The 15,489-nt window shown below is 42.3% G+C and overlaps 1 protein-coding gene across 1 annotated transcript in view; it reads left to right on the top strand.

Moving 5' to 3' along the window:
- LOC120902588 (5-hydroxytryptamine receptor 1) overlaps positions 1-10,632 on the top strand; it is an 80,787-nt gene extending 70,155 nt beyond the window's left edge. The window contains exons 6-8 of the mRNA XM_040311442.1: positions 7,520-7,663; positions 8,406-8,531; positions 9,389-10,632. Coding sequence (XP_040167376.1) covers positions 7,520-7,663; positions 8,406-8,531; positions 9,389-9,919 — 801 coding nt within the window. The 3' untranslated portion in view covers positions 9,920-10,632. The remainder of the gene's footprint in view (positions 1-7,519; positions 7,664-8,405; positions 8,532-9,388) is intronic.
- The last annotated feature ends 4,857 nt before the right edge of the window (positions 10,633-15,489 follow it).

Raw genomic sequence — 15,489 nt, forward strand, 5'->3', positions numbered from 1 at the left:
CCGTTGGATCTGATTTGATAATGAAGATCACCCAAGCAGGCTTCGATGACTCCTACAATCCATTTGTCCGTTCGTGGGTTTCCAGAAAGACAGTACACTTTCTGTCCAACTGAGAATGTACGGAAAGACTACTAGGGTGGATTGTTGCTTCTGATGCATCCGTGTGTTGATATCTTGTGATCGCACAAGATCAATGCGCGTGCGAATGTTTCGACCTAAGAACAACTTTGCTGGCGGACTTCCTGTTTCGGTGTGAGGAGTCTTTCGGTATTGTAGCAGAAACGTGTTAAGATTCTTTTGCAAAGTGTCTTTTGTTGTACCCATAGCTGTCAACGCCTTTTTTACGGTTTGAACATACCGTTCTGCTTGGCCGTTTGTAGCCGGATGGTAGGGGGCTGTCAGCTTATGGTACTTAACGCCTGTGTTTTTGAGGTAAGACGTGAAATCGGCTGATGCAAATTGTGGACCGTTGTCGGAGACTACCGTTGCTCCATAAGCTGCGAATAGTTCATCCAGTAAACTGATCGTTGCGTTTGTTGTAGTTGATGTGGTTACCTTTACCTCGAACCATTTGCTGTATGCATCCACAACTACTAATAGCATAGCGCCTGCCACGGGACCTGCATAGTCGATATGTATGCGTTCCCAAGGTGCGTTAGGGTATTCCCAATGGTGTTTGTTGAATTTTGGTGGACTTGTGGCTTGTCGTGCACATTCTGTGCAAGATTTAGCTGTTTGCTCGATTTCGGAATCAATGCCTGGCCAATAGACACATGATCGTGCCAACCCTTTCATTTTGACGATTCCAATGTGAGCTGCATGTAAATCGTTCATTATGGCTTTGCGCAGGGAAGCCGGAATTACGACGCGATGCTCGAACATCAGGCAGTTCGCTGTTAGGGTATATTTTGCCTCGGGTGCTTTATAACCCATTCTCGCGAGGTCTCTACCGTGTTCAAGATCTTGGATTATTTTGCCTAGTTGGATGTCTTTGCGCGTTTCACGTGCAATGTGTTCTGCTCTAATTGGGAGTTGCTGAATCTGTTTGAGAATAAAATGATCGAATTCATCATCCATATTTCCTCCCTCGTGTGAAAATTGTCTATTGCTCTGATTTTCTGTTGGGGCATTTGGGATTCTGGAGCAGTAATCGGCGTTTGTATTCTGGTTTGTGGGCCTATAGACAATATCGAAGTTGAAATGTGCCAGATAGTCGGCGTAGTTGGCCATTCGACTAATGCACAAAGTAGGCAAAGACTTTTCTGGGTGCAGTATTTGAGTAAGGGGCTTATGATCAGTGATTAGAGTGAATTTTCGCGCATAGAGGTAATGGAAAAACTTTTTCACTGCCCACACTATCGCAAGAGCCTCCTTATCAATCATAGGGTATCGTTGTTCAGTTTGCGACATTGTACAACTGGCATACGCGATCGGTCGTTCTGATCCATTGCTCAATCGATGTGAGAGAACAGCGCCGAGACCGGTTTTGCTAGCGTCTGTTGCGAGAATCAGTGGTAACGATGGATCGTACTGCATCAGCACTTGTGGTGAAATTAGCGCAAGTTCTATGTCTTGGTAGGCCTTCTCTGCTGCTTGTGTCCACTCAAAAGGATCGGTAAGCAGTACATCTCGAAGAGGACGTGCCCTACAAGAGAGATTGGGTATGAATGAGGAATAATAAGTTGCCTTACCAAGAAATAATTGTAGTTCCTCTGGTGTAGTTGGTGTTGGAGCGTCGCGTATGGCTTTTATGTGTTTGTCTGATTTGTGCAGGCCGTGACGATCGATGCGATGACCCAAGCATTCGAGGGATGATGTCGCAAAGATGCATTTGGAACGATTTAGTCGAAGACCGTTTCGTCGCATTTGTTCCAATGTCTCGTTCAGCGCTGCTAGCATCTCTTCGAAGTCTTTCGCAAATACAATGACGTCATCGAAAAAACTGACAACATTGGTCAAACCTTGAAGGATCGTCTCCATACGTCGCTGCCAAATAGCTGGTATGTTTGCAGCACCATACATCGCTCTCTTGGGACGGATCAGTCCATGTGTCGATGTGTTTAGCGTCAAAATATGCCGGAAGTCTTCGTCGATTGGAAGGTGCGTGTAAGCATCCGTTACGTCGAGGTGGCAAAACAGGGCACCTCCTTTCATTTTGTTGAAGATGTCTTCGATTTTTGGTATTGGGTGTTCGTCGATAATCATTTTGGGATTTACAGTCGGTTTGTAGTTCCCGGTTATCCGAATACCTCCGTTCTTTTTAATGACGATATGGGTCGGTGAAGCCCATTCTGAAACTTCAACTTTTTCGTAGAATCCGGAAGCAAGTTTCTTGTCGATCTCTGATGCGTAGCGTTCTCGAAGAGCGAGTGGTACATCTCGTGCTCGAGCGAAAACCGGAGTGGTATCGGGTTTTAAGTGTACCTTCGCTGGTGGCCCTACAAGCATACCTGGAACGTTCGCTAAAGATATTGTTAAAGTCTTCGAGCAGTTTCGACAGTTGAGCTGCTTGTTCCCGAGTTGGTTCGATGCTTGAGAGTACGTTTACTGGTACAGTTGAAGTAAACAGTTCACGAAAATTGATCTCATTTGTGAACTGTGCTATCCAATCGCGTCCGAAAAGCGAGTCATACTTCCCTTCTACAACATATAAGAAAAGATTGTTAGATGTGGTTCCAAGTGAAACTTGGACGAACAGGCGACCAATGCAGTTGATACGATGTCCTGTGTAACTTGAAAATTGGCGGTCTGACGGTTGCAGCGAATATTTCGGCTGTATTTTACGTAATGTGGTTTCGCTGATTATGCCGCATGGTGCTCCGGTGTCCAATTCCATCGTCAGGGGAAAACCGTTGATCTTCACGTTAAGCATTTTCTTGTTCACGGACGGCATATTGTTGATACAATGTAGCGATTGTACCACGTCGATATCGGAGTTCTGCTGCGACTGAACCTGTGCAGTTGGTAAAAGTTTCCGTTCAGATCTACATACCTTTGCAATATGGCCCTTACGATTGCATTTGTTGCATTTAGCGGTGCGAAAACGGCATTGGCTTCGCAAGTGTTGTCCTCCACACCCATTACAGGAATTTGTACGTTGTGTGCCGCTCTCGTAGAATGTGTTCGGTGGTCGATCGGATGATTCACTGCTCGTCTGCCGGTTACGGTTAGCAGGTGCTATACGGCGTTGTTGTTGTTTTGTGCGCGGTTTTTCAAACCCAAGCCGGTGTGTTGTTTCTGATACGGGTGAAACAGTGCCTACTTGTCGAGCCGTGCTGTGTGTGGCTTCCATAGCGATGGCGATGTCGAAAGCTTCTTTGAAAGTCGTAGGGTTCTTTGCACAATTGTATCACAAATTGCGCGTTCATCGAAACCATGAAGCATTTGTTCGATTAACATGCGGTCAAGAAAAGTTCCATATTCGCAGGAGGCAGCACCTTGTTTAAGCCGCAATACAAACTGGGCAATTGTCTCTCCTTTCTGTTGTCGAATGTTCCGGAACTTGATACTTTCCACGAACTTGTTTTTCGCTTGGTCAAGAAATTAAAAGGTGTTGTTAAGCTTAAAGGTGTTGTTAAGCTCTGACCCCATGTGTACGCGAGCGTAGTCGGCGTATTTTTCCTTGGGAATGTTGTTGAGTTGGAGCGCCCATTCAAGCCGGTCGAAATAATCAGCGACAGACATCCCCTCAGTTCGTTGGTATGGCTCGTGAGAAAATGGCGGTAGTTTTTGCTGGGACGAAGCTGCGACGTCTTCTCTGGCCTGGCCAACAGCAGTGCCAATTGCGGATTGCAAGGCTCGCGCAATCATGCTTGAAAGTGTTGCCATTGTTTCATTGTCGATGGTAGCCATTTTGTCTCTCTCATTCACGCAATACGCAGTTTTGCAATTCTGTGGATCAGATTCCTAATCGCACTTTTACTGGATCGCCTTTTGTTAGGATCCCACTTCTGACACCAAAAATGTTGCGTATTGAATTCACTTTATTGAAAAAAGAATGTAATAATGAGGAGAATAAAAGAGTGGAAGTTCACGAGCCAACGATGCTGATTGATCTAGATCTCTTTTAGTTGATGTCAGGTCGGGGTGCATCCGGACGGCATCCAGGTTGTGTCACGTCAGAAGCGATGACAATCATCACCGCTCATACATAGGGTATTCCATATACAACAAATACATTCTCAATTTGAAATCTATTAGGAAACTTTTGCTACCAACATTTTCTGATAACCTTTAGTTTGGGTTTTGGTCCAAACGGTGCAGAGAGATTAAATCAAGCATCCTTTCCTAGGAGTTTAATTGAGCAAAATTGCATTCCTATCTCGACGAGAAATTGAATGTTTGGAATTTAATAACATAGTTGCAAAAGGGGATCTATTTTTCCTAGCCGATCAGGTATTGCGCTTTCAAAAATTCTTACTCCCGCAATAACGCAACACGCCTGAAAGTTCACGATGCGAAATTGACCGAATGTGAACAGTTAAGTATGAGGGTATAATTCTAATAAAGGATAAATTTTTATTTGAATGAAATTAATTAGTGGGGTTTATGATATTTATATTACTTTTTATTTTTTTATTCATTTTTTTATTTAAAACATTTCCTTGCTTATTACTAGTCAAATTTATATATTTGATTTAAAAGATATATTTCAGCTTACAATTAAATGAAAAAAGTTGTAAAGGGATCGTTAACGCTCAATGTACAGTAATTGGGCTAACTTGTCACTTATGAGGGTTTAAAAGAGCTGATGAGAGCATATAATGTGACCGTCTACGACTTCTTAAACATACAAAAATCAACAACAATATTCTGAACTTAATTCAAGCATTTTATTTTTACTATGTCAAGATCTTATAAGCTATGGGAGAGCTAAAGATATTATTAAAATCAAAATAGTACTGAAACAATACCATCCGCTCCCTGAAAGATTTAGAGACCTCTAAGCTAACCTTCTGTTTGTTTTACAAACGTTATAATTAGCCCCTTAAAAGACTCAAATTGCTTGAACAACAATCCAACTACACGTTTACTGTGTGTAGTACAATGTCGTTTGGAAAATCCCACCGGCTCCATGCATCAACTCATGCCCAGCTCGTGGTTAATCTTATTTAATTACCAAATTACTCCGCTAAACCCTAACCAGCCACTCAGACGCTTGCATTAGGAGCCGTGGGCCCTAACCGGCTGGGCTGGGCGACCTCCTGACGACTTCCCTCGGTGGGTGTAAAACGATTTACCGAATTAAAGCACTCCAGCACGACTGGTGCGATTGGTGGTTTTGCAGTAAAGCTAGAAAAACTATCACCTTCGGTACGAACACTTCAGTACAACGGTTGCTCTTACTTTTTCAACAGCAAAAACAACACGCAAACATACACTACTATACCCCGGTTATTGTACAGTTTGAAGCCATGAATTTCCCCCAGCGGGATGCTTTCACTGGTTGGGCTTTTGTACGCGCCGTGTGACATGTCCTGATCATGTGCATCGTGTCCAGTTTTACTATGTCTGATTTTTCACAACCCTCGCTTCCCTACGCGCACACGGACACAGTTCGATTCCGAAGCAAATGCAACGTTGCACTGAGTATGTGTGTGAGTGTGTGACTATGCATTTACATGTACATCGGAAATAATTTATGCATTTCATGTGACATCCGCTCGAACAGTTGAACAGAAGCAGACAGTACGAATTCCACCCCAGGCAGCAGGCAAACATGGGAAAACATTATGGCATTACCAGAAAAGGAACAATGGTACGGAAGCGTACAGGAGGCAAAATTTAACAGTCCGTTCTTTTCGTTTGCCTGTTCACTGTTCAGGCAAACGATCGTGTTGCAGCTATTTCTGCTGAATGTGTTTGTATCTGCTAATTGTGTATTATGAGCTTTTAGTGGAAACTATTTAATAGTTGGGGTAGGTTCTTTTTCCGAGCGATTCTCTTGTTTGTTTGTATTTACTCTTGTAGCAAAAATATGACGGTGTTTGTTTAAGAACAAGTTGATATTCACTAAAACATAAAAATCTGGTGTAATATAGCCTTCCAATAAATGCATATACATCAATTTAAAATGATTCTATTAGAAATGTCTATATCATTTGAGGTATTGTTCAAATAGACTTTTTCAAACTTTTTATCATAAATTCACTTTAGAGGGTTTGACCAATTAATTCCAGTATCTTCCATCGAGTGTATTAAGTGATATATTCACTTCATATAAATTCATGTCGGACTTTGTCTTCATTATAGCTTACTTACAGATGGTTTGAATAAAGCTGGTAAAGTCGATTGATTTATTCAATTAAGGGCTCAATTGTCCCTTGCTGTACGTCATTAGGCTGTCGTAAGGTATACCGAATAGATGTAACCATCATTATAACGGAGCACAGAATGAACCTAATGATCGATTACTAACTAATCATTGAGAAATCGGCATGGTCTAATCTGGGTAAAGCCGGTAAGACATGATAGGATGGTGCAAGTTTGGAACAATGAAGACTTATGCCACATCAAAATGGTGCTTTTGGACGATCTTCAATCCGGTATTAACGCAGAAGCGTTCAGCTAGCTCGTTGCCAAGTTAAGCTGTAGAGTTAACAATTTACACAACAGAACACCAGAACAAAACCTATGCCGGCCTGTACAGGCTATCGGGATTTAGTAGTATGTAATGCCAGATCAGTTATTGCTACGGGTGAACCAAGACGGTAGTTAAGTCGTGAGAGTTGACGACAGTATCATTGGACCGCTACATACTTGCTTAAATAAAAAAAATAAATAATAATATACGCCATTCAGTGTGTACATTTAAACCAGTGGTTTTACATGAACTAATTTCTCCATACCCTTTGGTGAGAGGATTCTAAAAGCTACTAAACCAAAAATAAATATCACATTCATTTTCACAATTAAATATATTTAGTAACACGCGTACTACAGGAAGCTATTTTTGCACTGATCATACATAATTATATCGTGACATTTCAAAACAAGAAATAACACTGTTAAAAGAAGGAGGAAGTGTGAGGATAGCTGGAATGATTTAATATGAACCAGATTCGTGTGGGATTCAGAATTTATGTCAGATCTCAGAATCCTACCGTCCTCGTAACGACAAACTGCTTACACAGTGTGTTGCGCGATACAATAATTTATCAAGCCTGTCATCATAAATAAACATTTGTTTCGTGGTACGCAGCGAAACATTAGAATTGGAGATGCAACGCAATGTCAGGACAATTCGGCGTTGGGAAATGTGTCGCGCTGTGTTTTTATTGCGAACGCGTACGCGATATACGTGCTTAAAGACGGTACTGTAAGAATGTGTTTCCACTTGATTGTACCTTAAAATGTGCTTTTTAAATTGACATTTTATGTAGAAGCAAACACACACTCGTTCTCCAAGCCCCAGGCAGCACATGTTGGAACGATTTCAACTATTGCATCCTTTCTTCTACATTGCATTCTACCACTGCTAGTGAATAATCTTGCTCTTTCCCTGTTTCCCTCTTTGCAGTCTCAGTTTGCAACGGAGGAGGAGGACGACCCACAGATACATGGTTCGACGTCGCGAACTATGGCAGCAATATCATTAGGTTTTATAGTCATAGTCACCCCCTGGACGATACTGGAGATAGTGGCCACGTGCACCGGCTCAAAGGTGAGTGATACCGGGCGAATGTTTACGACCCCTGCGGGACGCTCATTAGCGCTCACGGCGATTTCGGGCCAAGCTGGAACCATCCGGCTGCAGCGGGATAGCCTTAGAGTATCGTTTTTCCAAGCAGCGTTACCTGCTTTACTGCTGCAAAGATGCCCTAGGCGTGAACTACCGTACAGGAAGGATGTTACTCGAAAACATAACACGGATCTAACCCACCGTCGTTGCTGCTGCTGCTGCTACTGCTGAACATCGTTCGATTGTACCTTCCCTATCGCTCCACGCTCTGTCTCACACACAATCATGTTGTCATGCTCGATCCCAAACCTCATCCTTGGTGGTTGTTTACCTTTGAACTTTTTACGCGTCCCCAATGTTCGCAAACGAATTTGCATTTCGCTTCAACTGCTAAACCGTGTTAATGACACTCCCACCACTGGGCACGCTAAAAATCCAACGATTTGGAAACTATGCAAACTCATTCGCACATCATCAACCGATTGAACCGGGTGAATGGGGCCCTGAAAACAGTTCGCACGACTTGGTTTCCATACCCACGAAAGCTCATAACACTCCGTCTCGGTTCAGCGATTTCTTCGCAACTGTTTCCACGATAGTATGTAGCAAATCGAATGATGGAACCCCTAATGCGTGCCCTGCTTCCATTCGCACTCGACGAACTTGTTTACAACGTATTAATCTTCTTTTGGACGCCGGCCACGCTTCTGTTTTATCATTGCAGATACCACCAGCGATTGATTTCTGCGTCACTTGGATAGCTTTAAGTACTAGTTTTTGGAACCCTTTTATATACTGGCTGTTGAATGCGAGATTTCGAAAGATTTGCAAAGACCTCTTAACGTCAAAGGTATGGTATATTTGGAATGGGAATTTTTATTTACGGTTCTATAATTCCAACGTTGGTGTTGTAACAGATGAGTGATTTTATTTGTAATTTAGTATGGATTGTAATTGAAACAGACAAACTTATGGCCTTGGCAAAATGAAAATGAATAAAATGGAGTGAAAGCATTTTTAGTTTGTATTGGAAGGATAGCAAAACATTTCTTATTGAATATATGGGCATTCATTGCATTAACATTGAAAAAAACACAACAAATTCATTAGTTAGAGCGTACAGTACTATCATCAAAGGTTAATGTACAGAATTGGAAAGGATCTTCTTTTCAGAATTCGTAGAAAACTGCTTCATGTTAATAATTTTGTGCAAAAAACTGAAAACATTAAGGGTGTTTTATTGAATAAGCCTAAAACTATGCAATCTACGGTACATAAGTATCGCAATAAGTAAATTTGAAATAAGCTTTTATTGAAACAATCATAAAGTTGCTTTCATATATCGTATTGCATGCTTTAAAGTGTTGATAAACACTCAACAAGATTGCCTTAATAATAATGATAACAATGATGCTTATACTATAATCAAAATTGTATTCACGGTGTATAGGGCTAGTTGTGCAAAGGAATTGCACATATTGCAGGCGCTTTCATTCAACAACCCTAAAGTTATGCAATCCACGCTACAATATGTTCAAAATGCAGAATTTGTTTAGCCGCCGTTCTAGTTAAATAACTTATCTTAGTTATTATTAATTACCTTAGTAGTTAAAATGTTTGGGAACATTTGGTGTCCAAACTAAATGATGCATGAATAAGTACTTATGCATTGTATTTTGTTTTTTCTACAACAATCCCGTCCCTCAGTGCACCGGAAGCAGAAGTTCGTTGGAGGAAAAATGTAGCATAAGTCTAGAGTATGACCATCAGCTAACATCACTGCCATTGCCGCCGGGACCACCGCCGGCCACAATCTGCCGGTCGGCCAACCAGACGCCCCGCCCGGACGTCGAGTGTTCGGAAAAGTATTGGGGCGACATTCTCGAGCGTACCTTCAGTACCGGCAGCATCAACACGCTGCACCGCCTGGGCAACAGTTCGCTGCCGTATGTGAACCGAGCGCCGGCCACCCAGCTGGCAGCGGTGCAGTATCGCTGCGAAGCCCATCAGCACCTGATGCGAAACGCGAGCAGTACGAGCATTGGCCGGGAGCGCCACGGGACGGCCGGCTCGCACTACAAGGACGGCGCAAACAAGGACGGGTCCGACTTTGGCGTACTGTACGCGCCCGGTTCGGATCCGCAGGTATGTGATCACGAGCTGCACGACATCAACTGTGCCAAGAACAAGGCGTTCTTCCGTGGCTTCAACCTACACCAGGGACTGCCGGATATCTAGTATTGCCGGGGCTTGTGGTTTCGCTGGTTGTGGGTTTAGGGGAAATCGTAGGCCCGTGCGCCCTGCGTTCGGACGCGCTCGTGGAGGTGCGCTCGACAGGACGAGACTATGCTGTTGTGTTTGTAGCGCTTTAAGAACAGGGATCAAGCGACATTTTGTTGTATTTTCGTTAGATTATCTACAGCGCTTAAGAACAGTTCCACAAAGTTACTCCTTTGCAAAGATTCGTTTAAACGGTGTAAGCCTGGAGAATCACAAAGAATGAAGTGCAAATGTTTATTTATGTCCTTGTCTGAGGAACTTCTTAAATGTTCCTGTATCGTCAGTGACTAAGCAGAGGAAATCTAAATACGTTATGAAATCGTTTAAAATTTGAAAAAAAAATGGATATAATCATTTGCAAAACTGTTTATTGCTTCGTTACAACCAACACACCGATGCGATAATAAACGAAACGTCTGTTTATGGGCAAACCGGAAAAGAAAGCCCGCATACAGGTGCTAGAATGTGAAGCGTTAACATAGGGATAAACAGTCGTCGAGCAATGTAAGATGTAAGATGTAAGAGGTTAGAACTAACAACACACTAGTGCAGAAACTGAACGTAATTAGAATAGCCCTAGTGGATAGCCGGTAGCCGATATAGTATTGTAAAAGTGAAACCGCGTTGAACATAAATAAAACAATCGAGTTTTTTACGGGATGACCAATTTATTCCAGTAGAGTGTGATTTTTTATTATCTTTTTTTTTTGAATGAAATATTCCACCATTTCTGGAATGGGTGAAACACAAAAAGGTAAGCTTAATCCGATAAGTATCAATCAAACGTCGTTCATTGTGGAAGCGTTATAAAAGAGTAATTACGGAGGTATTAACCACCCCTCAATGAGGCACATAACAGGGTGTAATCCGAACAAACAACAGCTGAGAACGGGAGCAACAAAGAACATGCCTGGCGAATCGTTTGATCCTGTACGGTCATAAATGCATCAAACAATTGATTGGTGTTTGCTTTCCATGGGGTACACGTTAATAATAGCGGTTGCGTTGCGCATTATATTGCTTTAAGCGCATTCCGTAAATGGTGAACTTTGTTGAACAGTCCTACGGGAATGTAACTTATAGATGGCGAGCCGTTCATTTAATCACTCTGCGTTGCATCGGGTTTTTATGCGGGGTGATTAAATTGTTTTTTTTATGTACTGTATTGCTCAGAAATGGATGACCATGTTTAAATTATATCTTTAACCGTCGTCTTCTTACATTTCTTATACTTTGACAGTGTTTTCCAAGTCTATTTCGAATGTGTTGGCCCGAACTGGCGAACTGTTATGGCCCAGCCTGCCTAACACATTAGGCCACTCACGACAGGCAAGGGTCTTCGTGTGATATGTGAGTGTGAGATCTGGTGGGTAAGGAATAGTTAATCTTTATCTAGGCCGGTTGGCCATAAAAAAAGATTTTTATTTTACACAAACAGGATTACTCCTGACTAAAGCTAAACTATGAACTACATCTTGTTGACTCTAGACTTCGACTTCGACTGACTAAACCTAACGAGCTAATGTTCTAACGAAGCCGCTGGTTGCTGGCTGCATTGGTCCGTTCTCACGATCGGTCTGCGTGTCGCATTACTTGCGCATGTCGCCGTTGTCCGCTCGTGGCCGGTGTAGCGTTACATCTTCGTCTGCTCGTAGCCGGTGTGGAATGCCAGCTTGCAGTCTGGTTTCTAGCGGGTCGGTTTAACTGAATATTAGTGGATACAGGGATTTTATCTTCATCTTAAGCTTAAACCCTTCCTGAGTAGTTGGCCGTTGTTAAGTAGCGCATATATCACAACATAAACAATGTTATTCATCGCATCCAAGATGTTTTTCAACAGCTGTCAAATGTTTTATTTGTTTCAAAATGAAATTTCAGTTTCAACACATGATTTTCAACATATAACAAAGAACTATCAAACTCAATACAGCTTTAGTCATGTTGAAAATCATGCTGTAGAAATTAAAAATTATTATGAGGGAAATCAGATCGATGTGAAACAACATTTTGCATGCAGAGAATAACAATGTTTACATTCGAAACTGACTTTAAAACCCCTGTAAGATAAATGTCTTCTTATCATAAATCATCTCTAGGCTCCATATATTATTTAGCTATCTGAATGTTTGAATGGCAGTTTTCAAATATATTCTATTTAGCGATCATCAGAGGCCATATTAAGTTACTGCTTACCCACCATGACACGTTGATGAATTTGCTCAAAGATTAATTCCTCACTAAGGTCACAAATAGGTCCCTTGAGGATAAACCTTAGAGGGACTTTACAGTAAGTTGAGCTACTTCTACTTCAAGATTATTACGCTGTTACATCCTCTTGTTATTCTTTGGCGAAACAAGCGTTGTTGAACAAGGTCTGTCTGAACCACTGTTGGTCTGGTCTATCAGTGAGCCATCAGTGACAGTGATTCAAAACTATACATACGCAGAAGGAATCGTTGAACATTATCTAAACAGATTTCGTATTAGAAAATCTAGCATAAACAAGATCTTTATCATGTACCAAATCTTAAGCAAGAATTTCAACTAACTATTTGGCGCTCTTCAAACGATAATCCTCATGCAATTCTGAGGTATTGCTTTTTGCCCACGACTCCGTTCCGACTCCGACTATTGTTAGTACGATTCCGACTCCGGAAAAATGAGAAGCAATAATTCCGCCCGGCATCGGAGTCGTCCGAATTCGAAGTCGCCCGGAGTCGCCCCTTGTGTTCATTCCCTTGAGTCTTTTTGTCTTTCACTTTTGCACGTGTACCAGCCGATTCTGGACAACTCTGGACGACTCCGACTGTGAACAACTCCAGACGACTCCGGGCGACTCTGGACAACTTCGTGAGGCTTCGGACGACTTTGAACGACTCCGGGTGTCTCCAAGCGACTTCTGGCGATTCCAGACAGCTCCAAACGATTTCAAACGACTCTGAATAGCTCTGGGCGGACCTGCCTTCCGAAGTTGATTTGGAAATAATTGGAGTAGGATCGGATTCGATTCCGGATTTTTGCAAATTTTACCCATCACTACATAGAACCGAACGACCCAGTCTGTAAAGTCCTGCAAGACCGTTCACTAATACAAAGTGTGTTTAGTAGTCTTAATTTTAGATGAACAGATAGCGTGAGAGTCCAAGGGCTGAAGCGGTTTTGGACACTCCTTTAGCAGGTTACGAGTACGAAGCGGTTGTAGCGCCTGATAAGTAAACTCTGAATGTGCAAACAAATTTAATTTGGTAAAATGAATGATCCTGATTCAAGGCAATAATTCTTACAATAAAACATACACTAAAAGCAACAGTTTTATCATACACTTTTCGCAAAAAAATGTGTAAAACGCCGTTTTTATCTCCTAACCAATTATTTGTTGGAATTGAAATCAAATGTTTATTCGCCATTGCTATCTAATCTCTGCATTTCCATGTTCTTAAAATTCAATCAACTGACATACAACCTGATACCATCTATTTACCTCCAAATGCTCCAGCAAACACAATTTAAAGGATATTTCATTTGCCACGTTCAGTCAGATACTAGTTCACAAACATTTTATGACCCTTGTTATCGATGCATAGTATGAACTCCCCAGATATTGTCACACATCACCCCTAACAGGCGAGTCTGTTTTTCCACAGCTCACTGCTGATTGTCTGACACTCCGTTTTGCACAAAGCTTTTAATCGAACGCTCTAAATAAAATTATCATACACTCTAGCACATCAAAGCAATCCACACGCCAAACCAAGATGTGGTATTATCATGGCTACGGCAAAGTCTTCCGACAAAAGCCCCTAATCGAATGGAGACATTCCTTTTGTCCCAAGCAGATATTTAACCAAATCGTTTTCCCACCGTGTGGGACGTGTGGGTTGCCATCGCACAATGAATTCATTTGCAATTCATTTTCCGTAAGCTTTACCTTCCGTAACGACCGTCCCCTAAAAGGCTTGCCGTGGTCGTGGTGTTGGTGTCAGGTATGTGTGCGGCCGTTTCGTCAACACCCCTTTTCTCGTAACGCACGTACGCGCGGCATTGATTATCGGGGCCGCCAGGGGTGAGGACACCGTTTTCTCTGCATCATCATGAGATAAGAATAAGACAAACGCTAAACAGACGGAGCACGAGGCTGAAAAATGCTACAAGCGAAACGGGTAGACCACCCGAGCTCGAACCGATTCGAAGCGGCGGACAGGAATTGGAAGCTAATTTCAATCACAATGCCACCGAGGGTTCAACGGGGGAAAGGCACATCGGCAAATAAAAGCATCCCGCGGTCAACCCCGTCCTCTGATTCGGTGAACCGATAAAGGGATGGTGAATCTAAATTTAAATTTATTCATTGAAGAAAACCACGAAAATCGAACCACCAGCCTCAAGCAAGCAGGCAGGCACGGGCGGTAACGGCGGTGATGTGTGTAAGTGGGTGGCGTGTCGGAGCATTTTTGCTGGAAGCTTGCCGCTTAGTAATGCGTATGAAGATGCTAAGGGATGGATTGAAATGTTACTGCAATATTAGCAGATAAAAAGATATATTTGCATGATATTTAAACTACACTTTAATGGTTGGAATAAGTAAAAACTTTCAAATTACTACTTACTTAAAATTAGTCCTTTTTTCTGAAAAACATATCCTAAAATTATTGTTAGGAAGATTGCCAGCCTATACAGGCTATCGACACTTATTGATTACCATGCAGCCGGATAACCGTTTTTACAAACACAAGCACTGATTATTCCAGCAACTTTTCCATCCCAAAAAGGCTCCCCATGACAACGACGCTTCAACTGTCATCACTTTTCGATTTTCTTACGCCACTCGCGGCTCCCTTACGCCTTACAAAATACCTCACCAAAATGCCACTGGCGTCCTCTTTCTTTCGTTTCTTTTATCGCCATCATTTTTTCTACTACCAACACCAAAAGGCTTGCCAGAACCAGAACGGCAACAGTAGCACACCGCAACCTGCCGGGAAAGTTGATGACCAGTCAAAAGTCACAAATTTCAGCACTTTTACCCAATCCGATTACGATGCTCTTGTCCTCTGGCACGCCCCACCACCAAACCACGTACACAAACACGCACAAACACTTAACGGGTTTGGTTCTGTCCTTCTGTGGGGGCATGCATGGTCGTAGTACCTCGGGATAACTTCACTTCTTTCGCTTTTTGTATGTGAAGCAGACAAGGGGGAAAAGCCCCAAATAGGGCTAGAATATATAGCACAAGTAGATGCTGGAGCAGATGTTGCGCTTTTTTTGTCGTTAAACGGCCTACGGGGTGGCCCAAACAAAAAAAAAGCTTCAACGTTGTTGTTTTCAATTGCAAAATAAGCTCGTTTCGGAATGGGTTAAAGATTGTGGTTTGAGTGAATTATGGGTACGAAAAGTTGGTAGCAAACAACCAGTGACGATTGCAACTTCACACGATTGAACACACCAACGGAGAGGGCTTTCTAGTTCCATTTTTTTACCACTACTACCATCAGTGCACAGACACACACACACAGAACGAAAATTCA

Source organism: Anopheles arabiensis, chromosome 3 (assembly GCF_016920715.1).
Source record: "Anopheles arabiensis isolate DONGOLA chromosome 3, AaraD3, whole genome shotgun sequence".
NCBI classification, from domain to species: Eukaryota; Metazoa; Arthropoda; class Insecta; order Diptera; family Culicidae; genus Anopheles; species Anopheles arabiensis.